Consider the following 16,969-nt stretch of genomic DNA (forward strand, 5'->3'; position numbering starts at 1 on the left):
CAGTCCTATTATGATCCATTAATGGATGGATGCACTAGTTTGTGTGAAGCCGTGAAGGGGGACTGGCAACCCTTAGCATCCCCATGTGATGCAATCAGAACTGACAAAGATATGCAGGTACACAGTGAGGACGGTTGACAGCACAGCATTTTTAATCTGTATCTATAGAAAACATTTATATAAGCTCTCTAATAGAGGGATTATAGAAATACATTTATTATATAATAGTGTACTTTAGTGTACTTACTGTGAAAATAGCACATTTATTTAGAGAGGGATTTTATGCCCAAAGTTCTTGTTGATGTTTTGAAATATATCCATCTCCTTCTTTTGCAGTAATTGTTACCAAGAAAAGCAAATGTACCAACTATTTTCCATGATTCCTTATCAAAAGTCTTCTCCTTTTGATTGATACTTCCCAGTCATCTAGAATGTTCACATCAGTAAAAGGGTCTAGAAAAATGTGAGAGTTTTTATATTGTGAAGTGTCTACATCTGCCTGCATTCGTGTCTCGTGCACATGGCCTGCCGCTCAATTCTCCATGTTCCTTCCTCATAAGTACAGTGACATATGGTGCACTCGTCAGTCTTCACTTCTCTGCCAGCTGGAATGACAGCAGTTTCTGCAAAGCAGTTTGGACCTGAAATGCAGAAGAACATTTTAAGTGTGTGCATAAATATATGATCAATATAATTAGGTAATTAGCATTATAATATATATTTTATTCACTCTTTTTTATGAAGGATAGTGGGAAAGTCAGAACTTCAGTAAAATGAAGTGCTTACTCTCCCTTTTTCATCTGAAATGAAACCAATGCATTTAAAATTTTATGAGTGATAATGCTGTGGTTTTCATTATCAGACTATTCCATTTTGAGACCTTATGTATGGCCATATTTGCAATCATAGATTTAATTCATGCTAAGTAATTATAGGAAAAGCATTCTCATTAACCAAGACCTTCGGAGAACCAGTCATATTCCTCTTGACATTTTTTAGCAGAGCTCAAAGAAGAAAACATCTTTAAGTAGCATAAATCCATCATACTTTCCATATCTCCTGGAGCAGGTTTTCAAACTTCATCAGACTTTTCGTCACCTGGAAGACTATACAAATGCTGGTTGCAGGTCCCACCCAAGATTTTCTGACTCCCCAGGATTGGGATGGGGCCCAAAAATTTGCTTTGATAAGTTCCTTAGTTGATGTGGCTGCTGTTTTCGGGGGATCACACTGTGATAAGCCCCTCCTTAGCATGCTCCGGGGGTATATCTTCCATAAGAACTGAGGATCTCTGTAATTCAATTAACATTGATTATAACCTTGTCAAGCAATAAAGATGTCACAGCCACACTTCACTCTATAAGAAATTCAAATATGTGAAGAAAATGAGTATTAGAACAATTTCCAATGTGAATTGGAACTAATTTTAAAAATTATTGGCTTTATGTTATGGTTCATACACCTACAACTGCTCTGCCTCCAAAACCGTCTCTAAAATTCCAACATAAGTAATCACTAACAAAGGCTCCAACTTAGAACTTTAACAGTTTGTGAGATGGATGGTGGAAGAAGACCCTCATCGTTGTACAAATATATGTATGAAGATGTGAATTTGGTGTCAACATATCTTATATACAGAGATACGATAAATTGTGGTATAAAGGTATATTAAGAATTGTAATGGGGCTGGGGATGTGGCTCAAATTACCTAAAATTTGGCTAGAGAACTTCAAGCCAGTTGTTATATCTTTTGACATGCATCTTTGGTCAATAGAAGCATCTTTAATTTCTGAACCAACATGATGATTTTAGCTCATATTTCCTAAATCTAAAATTAGCACTTTTTCCAAGGGACCCTAATTCCTTTCAGTGGAGAATATAATTAGACATAAGACCTGAATATTGTATACACTCATTGTACTGATCAGATACTGTTTGCAGGCCCTCTTCAGAGATGGGCACAGATAGAAATGTACATAAGAAATTTTAAAATTGTGATTTTCTAATAAATAGTTCAAAAATTTTTCTTAGATTATATATATGTATGTGTGTGTATATATATATATATATATATTTCTTTTATAATGAAACACTAAATTTATCAGTTTTACTTATTTAATTTATCTGATAGGTTTTAATTCCACATATATTTCTTTTTCTTTTCTTTCCTTTTTAAGCTTGGCTCTTGCTGTATAGCTGAGACCACCAGCAGGTCACCATGCTATCTTGTGTGACTCCTTTGACAGAAATTTTCCTTTATTAAAATCATTGACTAAGGTGGAAGTCCCGCCCCTGGCCTCCCATGAGGACTTATGAAACACAAAGGAGTTGGGAGCTGCTGGATGTGGGTGGACGACCCAAGCACTGTCAGGTTGCAGCTCTACGGCCAGGCACAAGAAGAAGAAACAAAAAAATGATTAACATATTCACATTTTCAAATACTACAGTTACTTTTATCCTACGGTTCACATAAAGCAATTTTAAAATTTACCAAATATATTATTCTTAATTAATAATGAATACATTTTCTTTGCAATTCTTACAATATATTTTGTTTAAAAGTCACACCTGTAAACTCATACACTTGGGAGGCTGAGGCAGGAGGATCACAAAGTTCAAGGCCAGCCTCAGCAATTTAGCAAGGTTCTAAATAGCTTAGCAAGACCCTCTCTCAAAATGAAGCATAAAAATGTCTAGGAATGTAGAGGAGTGGAGTGTCGAAGTATCCCTGGATTAAATATCCAACTGGAAAAATAAATAAAGTCACTCAATTCCTCTCTGTATAGTCATGTTATCAATAACATACTGTTAGTTACATTTGCTTCCATGTGTCCACTCTACCCATTACTACTCTGTCACCTCCCACCTCTGGCCTGTATAGTCAATATTTTCATCAATTTCTAATGTATTCTCCTAGTGTGACAACTGGTTTTTAAAAAATAAGAAACTTTTTTTCCTCAAAATGCAGGATCTTCTTAACAATTACATACTTTACTTTTATTCTTCCTTAAGGACTTGTCCCAGCTAATCACTTCATGTTAGAATGGAGACCCTCGTTGTTTATGGCCTCACATGCACATTCATCATTATTCAAAATGAGTTCTACTGCTGGGCAGTTTGAAATTGGTCCCTCGCATCTATGAAGTGCATATACATTTAGTGTGTTTTTTTAATCATCTGTTTCAGGCAAGAAGAGATACACAAATTGTTGGGAACTTAGTGAAAAATATATTCACGAAGAAAAGCAAAAAGCCAACAAAAATATCAAGTGTCTAAATAGTAATTAATATACACAAACCTAGAGGCAGAACACAAGTGACATTCTGTTTCATATAGGAAACTTTCTATTTCACACACTTTTAATTATAGTTTTATATAAATTCCTCTCACGACAAATCATGCTAAATGAATCATGAGGAGAAACACTGATTCTGAACCTTCCTTGTCACAACTTCCACGATGATTGCACCCAAAGGTACTATAAGCATTTGAAATATCAGATGTTAAAAATAAAATAAGAGTAACTCTTGATAAGAATTTTACAATGATATGGTTAATTAAATTCTGACAGGTGTTCAATATTAACCAGGCTCATTAGCCCCTTTTTCTAAAACCTTATAGAACTGCCCAGGCTGATTATGTTGGAAAAAACATGTGAACATGCCTTTGTCTCATGCAGTGTCAGTGAGGAAGAGGAGGGGTAACAAGTACTTCACATATGGTATTTAAATATGAACCACTGTGGTTGGGTGTGTGCCCCAAGTGTTCATGTGCTGGAAGCTTGGTCCTCAGTGTGACAACATGAAGAATGACTTAAGAGGAACTTAAGTCACTGCAGGTGTGTCTTTGGAAGGGATTAAGGTTGTTCTGGTGAGACCCCTAAGAGCTAGTGGTTTAAAAGGCTGAGCCTCATCCTGAATAGACCTTCTGGCTTCCTGTCTGGTGATGTGATGGATCTTTCTCCCTCTTTCATGGGGTCCCACTATTGCAATGCCATCCACCATTTGGTTCTCACAGGGACAAACTGGTGCTGGTGCCATTCCCTTAAACTTCTATACCTGGAGCTAAATAAACCTCTACTTAAAAAAAAAAAAAGTACCCTGTCTCAAATATTTCATTATAGCAACAAAAAAAGGATTAATGTATGCACTGTTAAAGAATTTATGAAGTAAGCTTTCTTCATCTAAAACGACATCAGCTCAAGTAGAGGATTTTTCAGGTAATTTTTAATTAAAATTATCTGCCATTTTACTATTTTTTTCCTACTTCAAATATTTAGTTTATGACACAGCTGAGGTTATTCTTCTTGTATTTTATAAATTCTTTTGAATTAAGGCCATATAAATTGTTTTGTAAGTTATAAAATTTTAATATAAATTTAGAATTCCACAACAGATTCCAATTACTGACATTTTTTAAAGTTTTCTTCTTAGAAGCAGAATTCCTGTAAATTAACCAAATTGTAAGACTGTTTCAACAAACTCCCTCTGAATATTTGGTGACACACAAACACATACAACATACACAAAGTTAATTTTATGAAATAGTTCACGAAAAAGCTTTGATTTTGAAATTGTAGAATTAAATCAAACCAGGAAGTTGCAAAGGTAGTAGAGAGGAAACTCATGCACTCTTTAGTCTCCCCCAAAAGTTAGATCTTCCATAATTATAAGAACAATATAAAAAGAGAAACTGATGAGATATGATATACAGGTATACATCTACGTTATTTTCCCACATTTTGTGTTATCAGGACCAAAATCAAGACACAGAACTTTCCCATCACCAGAGTACTCCCTCATGCCACCCTTTAAGTTGTTTGTATCTTCCTTCCTTCCCCAACAGAACCATTTATGTATTTTTCATATCTACAGTTGTGCCATTAAAAGAACATTATAGAAATGAACTCATGCAGTAGTTTGGACTTTAAGACTGGCTTTTGAAGCTCAGCATAATGCTGTTGAGATCCACCTATATGTTAGGCATAAATAGTTCATTCTTTCTTTATAAATGATGTTCCAAGGTGATATGGTTTGGATGAGGTGTCCCCCAAAAGCTCACATGAAACAATGATAGAAGGTTTGTAGGTGAAATGATTGGGTTATAGCCTTAACCTAATCAGCAAATTAATCCCTAGTGAGATTAACTGAGTGGTAACTGGAGGCAGGTGGGGTGGGGCTGGAGGAAGTGGTTCATTGGGGTGTGGCTATGGGATATATATATGTGTATCTAGCAGGTGGAGACCTCTCTCTCTGCTTCCTGATCATCATGTGAGCTGCTTCCCTCCACCACACTCTTTTGCCATGATGTTCAGCCTCAACTTAAGCCCTGAGGAATGGACCCAGCAATCTATGGACTCAGGCCACTGAAACCATGAGCCCCCAAATAAACTTTTTAACCTCTAAAATTTTTCTCACCAAATCTTTTAACACAGTGACACAAAAGCTGACTCAAATGCAAGGTGTGGATATAACACAGTTTAACCACTCACAAAACAGAACACTTTTCTCCAGTTCGGAGCTTGTTATGAATAAAGCTATTATAAAGATTCCCGTATAGGCTTTGTGTAAACAGTTTTACTGTCTGAGGGGGATACCTCAGAGCAATTGATGGATTGTATGGTAGTTGTATGTTTAGTTTTATAAGAAATTAATAAACTGGAGAGCCTATAAAATCTACAGTCCAACCAGGAATACAGTTTATGCACATACTTATCAGCATTTGGCCTTGTTACCATACTTTTAAAATTTTTGTCCTAGAAATTGAACTCAGGGACACTTTACCAATGAGCCACATCCTCAACCCTTTTCGTTTTTTACTTTGAGACAGGGTCTCACAAAGTTGCTTAGGGCATTGCTAAATTGCTGAGTTGGGCCTTCAACTTGTGATCCTCCTCTCTCAGCCTCCTAAACCACTGAGATTACAAGCATAAGCCACTATGCCCAGATTTGCTTAGCCATTCTGATAGATGTGTAGTAATATCTCACATTTTTAGTTTGTTATTTCTCTACTGTTATTTAGCCTGTTTTTTAGTTGGCTTATTTGGGTGTTTTTTTTTTAAGTGTTGAATTTAGAATATTATTTTTATATTCTATGTACTATTCCATTGACAGACAGATGACTTGCAAATATTTTCTCCTGTTTTTTTTTTTTTTAGCTTGCCTTCTAACATTTTAAGAGGGAGTTTTTCAGAGCAAATGTTTTATATTTTAACATATCAATTTTCTTTTTATAGGTCACAACATTGATTGCCCTAAGAAAATCATCAAGAGCTCTATGCCCTAAAGATTTTCTCCTATGTTATCTCATAAAAATGTTATAGTTTTATGGTTTACATTTAAGCCCATGATCCATTTTAAGACAATTTTTGCATAAGAAATGAGGTTTATGTTGAGATTTTTGTGTGTGTATGTTTATGGATATTCAATTATCCCAGCACCATTTGTTGAAAGTTTATCCTTTTATTTTCTTCTGCTTATTTTGGATTTAATTTAATTTCACCTTCTTTTCCTAGTTTCCTAAAGTAGAAGCTTTGATTACTTTCATTTTAGATTTCTTCTTTTCTAATATATGCATTTAATGCTATTAATTTCCTGAGCACTGCTTTCTCTCATACCACAAGTTCTGATAAAGTGTTTTCATTTTCATTTAGTTTTTAATATTAAAATTTCCTTGAGATTTCTTCTGGATCCATGTGTTATTTATAAATGTGCTCTTAAATCTACAAGTATTTAGGGATTTCTCTACTATCTTTCTGTTTTCAGTCTAATACTATTATAGACTGAGAGTAGATAGTATATGATTTTAATTCTTTTAAATATGTTGTGGTGTGTTTTGTGGTCCAGAATTTGTTCTTTCTTAGTGAATGTTCCATGCAATCTTGAGAAAAATGTTTATTCTGCTGTTGTTAGATGAAGAACTCAATGGATGTAGTACTATCCAGTTGAATGCTGTTGCTCTTCAAGTCAACTATGTCCTCCAATTTTCTACCTGCTAGATATGAAAAAGGAGTACTAGAGCATCCAAAGTATAATGATAGATTCATTTATTTAGTTTTGTATTTCTGTCATATTTTGCCTCATACAGTTTGATTTTCTAATTGGAGACAAATACATGTTGAAGATGTATTTTTCTTTCTGGAGAGCTGACCCCTTTATCATTATATAACCTCTCTGTTAGCCTGCCATCGTATAATATCCCTGATAACCCTTTAAATGTATGTAACAAATTTATGGCAACCACTAAAATTTTTTTAAGAAGGAAGGATAACAGATATACTAAGGAAATAGAAGAAAAAGGAACCAGTTTTTAAAAATTAAAACAGCAGAAGCAGAGAAAGAATGGAAGACAAAAATAGAAACTAAGAATGAAGGTAATGAATAGAAAATTATAACAAATATGATTGATATTTACAAAACTACATTAATAATCACTTTGAATGTCAATGATATAAATACACCAAGTAAAAGAAAAGAGTTTTTCAGAGTGGATCACAAAACAGTGCACAACTATTTGTTGAATATAAAAAACCCACTTCGTGGATTAAATACACACATAAATTTAAAATAAAGAAATAGAGAAAGTTGTACCATGCTAACACTGATCAAAAAAAAAAAAAAAAAGATCCAGTTGTAGTGGCACATACCTATAATCCTAGCTTCTTGGGAGGCTAAGGCAGGAGGATCACGTGTTTGAAACCTTCCTAGGTAACTCAGTGAGTCCCTGTCTCACAAATAAAATAAAAATGACTAGGGGTGTGTGGAGAGTGGTGACTGGAACCTGGTCTCTGATTCCCTCATGGTTGCATTTGTACTGGAGCTAACTCTGCAAAAGTGCAGGTCAGGATGCCCTCAACTGCTATGGTAACACTGGCCAGGGGAGGCTATGTGCCAAGGTGCACAGCTCTGACAATTGGAATCTTGGATTCAGATACCCACTCCTGGGGTAGAGAATTCTGGGTATAACAAGATGGCCTCGTGTCTCGAAAGTTTCACCTTGCCTTCAGACTGCCTGCTCCGTTAAAACTTTCTAACAAATAACCTTTTAACAAAACCTATATAATAAACGTGCTGAGCTAGCGCTGGTAAGCCTCACCAGGGCTTTGCTAAACCTGGCCCACCTTTTTCTCTATGTGTGTGTCTGTTTGTCTTTTCTTCATCCCCTCATTACCCGTCTGGTTCCTGAATTAACAGCCCAGGCATGAGGTCTTGGCAGGGGTGTATCTCAGTGGTAGAATGCCCCTGGGTTCAATTTCCAGTACTGGGGGGTGGACGTGGGGCAGAAAATAAGAAAGTCTATATGCAAGCAGAAGTTGTTGTATTAATTTCAGACAGAGTGGATGACTAAAAATCTTGGGGAAAATATCACTTCCAATTACTCGGTAAACTACCTAAGAGAATACTGATATATGAAAGTAGATTGTGCTACTATAATCACTCAATGACAAATGAACTTCTATACATTTAACTTCATTAGTAAGTAGGGCAATGGAGGAAAAAAATTTAATTTTAACCATAATTATAAAATTTGTTTCGTATTTATGCATTTATGTTTTATATTTATATAAGGCAAAACAATTTCAAAATATGGAAAATTACATTTAGAGAAAATAAGCATTTGTCAAATCACATAGCTAATAATTGATGATACATTACATTATATTATATTAATTTGGCTTGGCTTCAATTAAAGTACCCATTGGGTAAAAAAAATGGCTAATTTCAAAATAATTATAGCATATAATATTTTTTTTTCCTCAGGGACACTTGATAATTGTTGCTAAAATGATGTTTTCTGTGCTGATCTGAATTTAGGACAGAGGGTTCACAATTGGGAAGGTTGTTCACCTGGATCACATAAGTATGTGAACCCCACTCACTACAGGTGATGATACACAGGGGTTTGGTTTGAATGCTGGTCTCCCCTCAAAATCCCTATGTTGAAACTTAACAATGTGCTAGTATTAAGAGATAAGGTTTTTGGATGTGATTAGATCACAAGGAATTAAATCATGAGAAGTCCTAACAGATGATTCATCTTTTTTTTTTTTTTTTAAGAGAGAGTGAGAGAGGAGAGAGAGAGAGAATTTTTTTTAATATTTATTTTTTAGTTCTCGGCAGACACAACATCTTTGTTGGTATGTGGTGCTGGGGATCGAACCCGGGCCGCATGCATGCCAGGCGAGCGCGCTACTGCTTGAGCCACATCCCCAGCCCGAGGCATTCATCTTCTTTGCCGGTACCTCTTTCTTAATGTGAGGACACAAGCAGAAGATGCCATCATGTAAAAGGCCCTTTCCAAATGCAGAAACTGCTAATCCCTGGTCTTGGACTCTACAGCCTCCAGAACTGTGATGTAATAGGTTTCTGATTTTCATAAATTTCCCTTTTTGTCATATTATAGCAGCACAAATGGACAAAGACACATGGTATCAGAATGACTTGAAATTCTTCACACAGTTAACACAGACTTCATCCTGGATTGACATGGACAAGAAGAAGCTGCTTTTCATCCCTTTAAGACCCTCCACAGTCTGCCCCACTGTTGCCATAGCTACCAGCACAATCTAGACCAGAATAGGTGTGTTAACTTAAGGTGTGCTGAACTGAAGACAAATCAAGCTGGAACCTCCTGGGAGATTTGGATTTGGACATCCTTCTCAGCTGCTCCTGTATATCCAACAAAACTGCCTTTCACAGTGACGGTCCTTGGAACCCATGCATGTCCTCCATTGATTGGCATCCCCTAGGGGCAGAAGTCACAGTGACATCATGGTTTCACTGCAGGGTCTACTACTGCTTACAGCACAGGGCAAGAGCTCAGTGTACGTAAAATTGAGTTAAAATTTTAGAATTAGACAATTAATTGACACACTGAAATAAACTACAATGGCTGTATTGATGAGCAAGTTGCCAGTATGTTTTAGATGTGTACCACAAGGAACGGTGCATCACAGAAGACAGAGTGTTAATGAGAAAAGACACAAGCACATGCTTGAGGTCATATCGGTTTCTCTTCCATCCAGAACTGAACGCTGAGAATGTCCCCCGCATCCCAGAAGGGCAGAGCTATGGAGCAGAAATCCATCCAGTTCAGGAGCCCAGCAGGGACAGCATTCATTGGTGGCTGCACATTTTATTTTAGGAACTAGATTATTGGTAATCTTTCTTTTGGAGCCATGAAATTAGAGTAAAAATAATTATTAAGTATACAGAACTTCCCATACCTGTTGAAGTAGCTACGTTTTCTCTTACTGTAAATCATGTTGCTCAGCAGAACCCTAACTCCCAAGTATGAAATTTCCCACCTGTTATTTATAGAGAGGAAGTAACAGGTGTTGCATTTCAATTTCCCTTTTGTAAAATTGATTTAATTTTTAAAATAAATGACAGCAGAATGCATTATAATTCTTATTAAACATATACAGCACAATTTTTCATATCTTTGTATATAAAGTATGTTCACACCAATTCATGTCTTCATACATGTCCATCACATTCCACCATCATTGCTAACCCCCTGCCCCCTCTGTTCACCTCCCACCCCATGCTCCCCCTCCCTGCCCCACTATGAATCAGTCACCTTATATCAGAGAAAATATTCAGCATTTGTCTTTTGGGGACTGGCTAACTTCACTTAGCATTATCTTCCATCCATTTACCTGCAAAAGCCATAATTTTATTCTCTTTTGTTGCTGAGTAAAATTCCATTGTGTATATATGCTACATTTTTTTTTATCCATTCCTCTACTGAAGGGAATTTAGTAGGTCCCACAGTTTAGCTATTGTGAATAGTGCTGCTATAAACATTATTGTGGCTGTGTCCCTGTAGTATGCTGTTTTTAAGTCCATTGGGTATAGACTGAGGAGAGGGATAGCTGGGTCAAATGGTGGTTCCATTCCCAGATTTCCAAGGAATCTCCATACTGCTTTCCATTTGGTTGCACCAACTTGCAGTCCCACCAGCAATGTATGAGTATACCTTTTTCTCCACATCCTCACCAACACTTATTGCTGTTTGTCTTCATAATAGCTGCTATTCTGACTAGAGTGAGATGAAATCTTAGAGTAATTTTGATTTGCATTTCTCTAATTGCTAGAGATAATAAACATTTTTTCACATATTTGTTGATTGGTTGATTGTATATCCTCTTCTGAGAAATGCCTGTTCAGGTCCTTGGCCCATTTATTGATTGGGTTATTTGGTTTTTTGGTGCTTAGCTTTTTGAGTTCTTTATATACCCTAGAGATTAGAACTTTAACTGATGTGTGAGAAGCAAAAATTTTCTCCCAAGATGAAGGCTCTCTATTCATCTCAGATTGTTTCTTTTGCTGAGAGGAAATTTTTTAGTTTGAGTCCATCCCATTTATTAATTCTTGGTTTTAACTCTACGCTAAGCCCCCAGCCAACATCATTATAAATGGAGAAAAAATGAAGGCATTCCCTCTAAAAACTGGAATAAGACAGGGATGCCCTCTTTCACCACTTCTATTTAACATAGTTCTTGAAACACTGGCCAGAGCAATTAGATGAAAAAAATTAAAGGGATACATATAGGAAAAGAAGAACTTAAATTAGCACTATTTGCTGCTGATATGATCCCATATCTAGAAAACCCAAAAAGCTCCACCAGAAAACTTCTAGAACTAGTAAATGAATTCAGCAAAGTAGCAGAATATAAAATCAACAGCCATAAATCAAAGGCATTTCTGTATATCAGTGACAAATCTTCTGAGAGGGACAGAGGAAAACTACCCCATTTACAATAGCCTCAAAAAATAAAACAAAATACTTGGGAATCAACTTAGAGAGGTGAAAGATCTATGAAATGAAAACTACAGAACCCTAAAGAAAGAAATCAAAGAAGACCTTAGAAGATGGAAAGATCTACATTACTCTTGGATAGGCAGAATTAATATTGTCAAAATGATCATACTACCAAAAGCACTATACATATTTAATGCAATTCTGATCAAAATCCCAATGAAATTCCTCATATAAACAGAAAAAACAATCATGAAATTCATCTGGAAAAATAAGAGACCCAGAATAGCTAAAGAAATCCTTAGAAGGAAGAGTGAAGCAGGTAGCATCACTATACCAGACCTTAAACTATACTACAGAGCAATAGTAACAAAAACAGCATGTTATTGGCACCAAAACAAACTGGTAGATTAGGGCCTACTAATCTACTACTAGACCAATGGTACAGTATAGAGGACACAGAGACTAGCCCACAAAATTACAATTATTTTACATTAGACAAAGGTGCGAAAGACCTGCATTGGAGAAAAGATGGCCTCTTCAACAAATGGTGCTGGGAAAACTGGAAATCCATATGCAGCAAAATGAAATTAAACCCCTATCTCTCACTATGCACAAAACTCAAAGTGGATCAAGGACCTAGGAATTAAACCAGAGACCCTGCGTCTAATAGAAGAAAAAGTAGGCCCTAATCTCAATTTCCCTTTTATATACTTGGAGTATTTTAGATTCACAGGGCATTGGTCTCAAAAGGAGAGGAAAGACATTTTCTAATATGCCTTTACATCTTTATTTTAAGGGAAATTAAGAAATTAAAAGTACATGTGTCTGTACACCTCTGTTTTCATGTTTACATATCTGTCTCTCTGGTAAGAATCTAGTACAAAATTACTTTTAAACCAGAACAGATAAAATGAGAAAAAAAAAAAAAGGACACCAAAATAGGCATACAAATGAAGCAAATTTATGTCTGTAGGAGAAATAATCTTCATCAAAAGAAAACATCTGTCAGTTAGAAAACCACCCTGCCAGATCAGCATTCTCTCCTGGTGGTTCCCAGGGACTAATGTAAAGGAGCCTGTTTTTCGTAGTTCACCTTTCCTTCCAGCCTCTGGAACCTACTGCATAGCTCCTTAGTTCCTCTACTCCAATCTTGTCAAGTTGCTCTTCAAAGTGAGTCGGGTCACTGACCCAGCCAGCTCCATTTTGTCTCTTTCAACTCCGTTTGCCTTTTAAATGTCTGTTTCTTTGCCTTCTGAGTAACTTTCTTCTCCAGTTACCTTGTATTCCAATAACTACAGGCTTGGTTAATAAGCATCTTTATGACAAGGGACCAAATCTACCTATATGCAACCGAAGGCCTAGCAAAGCAAATCACCCATGATGGATGAGATTACTCCTCTATGCAACACAAGTCCTGAGGCTGCCCCCCACCCTTAAGCAGAAGCATTCATCTCATGGGAATCAAATTGCTTCCCTCCACAAGCAATAAGCACCTCAGGAGCCACCTCACAGAACTAGAACTGAGATAATGAACAAGGCCTGACCAGGATGACCTACTTTGCTAGCTATGCAAACCTCCCACCCACAGAAACAAGTCCCCAACCCTTGCCTTTATTCCCCTCTTCTATAAAACACCAGTTTCTGTCAGTCCTTTGAAGACAGGGCTTTGGTCACTGTAACCCTACATCTGTTCGTCCTTGTGTGTTGCCATGCAGATTTAAGCTCCTTTCCTATCCCTCACCACTGCTGGTCTCTTTGATTGGCACACTGGGATGAGTCAAGTCTGTTGGGACTACAGGAGTTGGGGCCTTCCCCCAAGAACTCAGGTATTGATATAATTTATCACATGCCACCCAATCTCTGCCAAAATTCAAGAAATAAAATGCATCTTCATTTTTAGGGGCTAATGCATTCACATGCTCTAAATTCTTATTTTAAAAAGTACATCCCATTCAGGGGAATGGTGAGAAATATTTTCTAAAATTCCTACTTGAATATGGCAGAAGATATCCTGTTTAAAAAAAGAAGTCCCCACTGTAAAGTATATTTGGGACACCATAAATGAGGGTTCTTGAGATCTATGCTGACATGTACTGAGAACATCAGTAAAAGGGCCGGAGTGGAAATATTTTCTAAATTTATTTGATGATGAAAGCTTTTATTCACAAATAATTGTTAGCATCTGAGGAACATTTATATTTCATACAATGAGTCAATAAATAATGAATGAAGTGTGTGAGTGACCCCTTTGCATGGTCTATGCAGAGCTAAGAGGCACACACTGAGGGCATGTACACACTGGTTCATGAGCAAATAATGGGTCTGCTCACCCAGCTTACAGTGCTCATGACCAAAGTGCCAACACATGCATGAAACCACCACAAGATCAAAGGACAGAATATTACCAGGACCCAAAAAGCCCACTTGTGTCCTGATCCTGGTCTAGCTTCTAAGACAACAGAATGAATTTGCCTACTTTTGCTATCCCTGAAAATAAGATTCATAATGTATATACACCTCTTTGCAATGGGCTTCTTGTCCTCAATATCTTGTTTGTGAGATTCATTCAGATTGTTGAATCTACTGTTGATCTCGTTCTTAGCACTGTATGGCCCTCCATTTTATCAATGTACTACTATTTATTTACTACTTTTTATATATACTTACTTCTAATATTGTTAGGTATTTATTGCCAAATATCTATCAATAATAGAAAGCTGCTGGGCACTGTATCACACACTTATAATCCCAGCAACTCAGGAGACTGAGACAGGAGGGTTGAAAGTTTGAGGCCAGCCTCAGCAATTTAGCAAGATCTTGTCTCAAAATAAAAACTAAAAAGGACTGGGGAGAAGTAGCTCAGTGTGACAGCACACCTGGGTTCAATTTCCAGTAACAAAATTAAATAAATAAATGAATAAATAGTAGAAAACTACAGTAGTGTGGAAGTAACTTTTATAAGGAACTACTTATGAGATGAAAAAGTCTACTATAAATATACACATCCTTGGTATGAACCAATGAACACACACATCCCAGGAATGGAATAATTGCTTGATACTATGTTTTTCGCTGTATTAGAAACTGATAAATATTTTCCTGAAGTGTTTGCAACAAATTGATACCCAGAATCAGTGTCTGAGAATTCCAGTTTCATTTGGTATTGTCAGTTTTTATTGTTATATTTTATGGATCATGGCCGGTGTGCAACAGTATTGATTGGTGGTTTTAATTGCATTTCCCTGATGACTAATTGTTTGGATATTCTCATTCAACGTGGGTCTTTTTACATCTTAAATACTGAAAGGATTTGTATTGACAACACTTAACCCTGAACTGTGAAGACTTTCTTATTTATTTATAAGAATCTCATATACCCTGAATAAGTCCTTTGATGGATGATTGCAAACAAAACTTCCATATATAATTATTGCATTGTTATCTCTCTTTTTAGTTCGTCCCAGTGTTTCCCTACCTATTTTAAAACGACATTAAAGCTATTAGGTACATATATGTAGTTGAGTCATATCATGTGGTTCAATGGAGCCTGCCATTTTTTGTCTACTGATGCTTCTTGCCTCCAAATCCACTGTTTCCCCAGCTGCCTTCAATTGGTGAGAGTGTGCATGGTCCAACCTTGTCTCTCTTTTTTTAAATTTTTTTTAAAATTATAGTTGGACACAATACCTTTATTTTATTTATTTATTTTTATGTGGTGCCAAGGATTGAACCCAGGCCTTTGCGTATAAGGTCAGCAGTCTCCACTGAGCCACAACTCCATCCTGGTCTTTTTTAAATTCAACATCTTTCTACCCTAAACCTCTCTTGAAAACAGTATGTAGAGTTCCAAGGATTGTGTTTGAAAATCTTTTTCTTTTAATTGGTATGTTTAATTTTAATGTAATAAGAAATACATCTGCGTTACATCTACAGCCTTATTACTGATTTTGCATTTGATCCATCTGTGCTTATTTCTTTTTCTCCTTTGTTGTCCTCTTATGAACTTTTTATATTCTTTTCCCCATATTAGTTTGTTCTTTTCTTATTGCCTGAAATATTCCTTTTACAAAATTTTAATAGTAGAAAGAAACATTCTTCAGTTTTTTTTTAAGAGAGAGAGAATTTTTTAATATTTATTTTTCAGTTTCCGGAGGACACAACATCTTTATTTTATTTTTATGTGGTGCTGAGGATCGAACCCAGTGCCCTGTGCATGCCAGGCAAGTGCGTTACCGCTTGAGCCACATCCCCAGCGTCTGAAAATATTCTTAATTGCTTTTATTGGTGAAATTTAACTTTGATGGTCATAGAGGTCTAGATGGTATTGACAGGGCCCATTTCAAATTAGAAGTCCCCAAATAATTTTTTTCTCCAGCTGTTTCCTGACAATATGCTGGTTAAGCTGTATTTTCCACCCTACCTTCCCAGAGGCCATAATCTTGTGTTGAGAATGCAAGCTGAAAGGGCTCCAAAGCCCTGGCTTGGGAACAGGAGGACCCAACAAAAGTTGGAGAACCAGAATCTTAACATATCTCTGGGCTCAGCCTGGCTGAACCTACATATGTAGATTTCCTGGCTTTTGTTCCTGTCAATTGTAATGTTTCTGTATGAGTTGTATGAGTTCTTTTCCCAGTTTTGGCCAAACCGGGATTATATTCTGTTATAATTTCGATGTGAAGTGTCCCCCCAAAACTCACATGTGAGACAATGCAAGAGGGATCAGAGGAGAAGTGATTGGGTTATAGCCTTAGCATAATCAGTTAATTAATCACTGATAGAATTAACTGAGTGGTGACTGGAGGCAGGTGGGATGTGGTTGGAGAAAGTGGTTCATTGGAGGTGTGGCTATGCGGCATATATTTGAATCTACAGTGAAGTCTCTCTCTCTACTTCCTAATCACTATGTGACCTATTTCCCTCTGCCACACTCTTCCACCGTGATATCCTGCCTCACCTTGAGCTCCAAGGAATGGAGCCTTCTGTGAATGGACCTCTGAAACTGTGAGCCCTCTAATAAACTTTTCCTCTCCTAAAATTGTTCTGGTCAGATCTTTTAGTTGCAGCAGCAAGACAGTTGGCTAAAACACATTCATTTTTCCTTTTTATATTATTTTCTCTTATTTTTGATCCCAAGGACCCTGCATAAGAAGTAAAATCAAGAATTAATAAATGGGATGGTATCACACTGAAAAGCTTCTTCAAG

The 16,969-nt window shown here is 36.6% G+C and overlaps 1 protein-coding gene across 1 annotated transcript in view; it reads right to left on the reverse strand.

Annotated features, from left to right (window-relative positions):
• Nucleotides 1–489: 489 nt before the first annotated feature.
• Nucleotides 490–16,969, reverse strand: part of VWC2 (von Willebrand factor C domain containing 2) — a gene marked incomplete at both ends in the record, with an annotated part of 170,633 nt that continues 154,153 nt past the window's right edge. The window contains one exon of the mRNA XM_081286476.1: nt 490–641. Within this exon, the coding sequence (XP_081142602.1) occupies nt 490–641 (152 nt within the window). The remainder of the gene's footprint in view (nt 642–16,969) is intronic.

The sequence above is a fragment of the Spermophilus citellus genome, assembly GCF_964194105.1.
Source record: "Spermophilus citellus genome assembly, chromosome: 3".
NCBI classification, from domain to species: domain Eukaryota; kingdom Metazoa; phylum Chordata; class Mammalia; order Rodentia; family Sciuridae; genus Spermophilus; species Spermophilus citellus.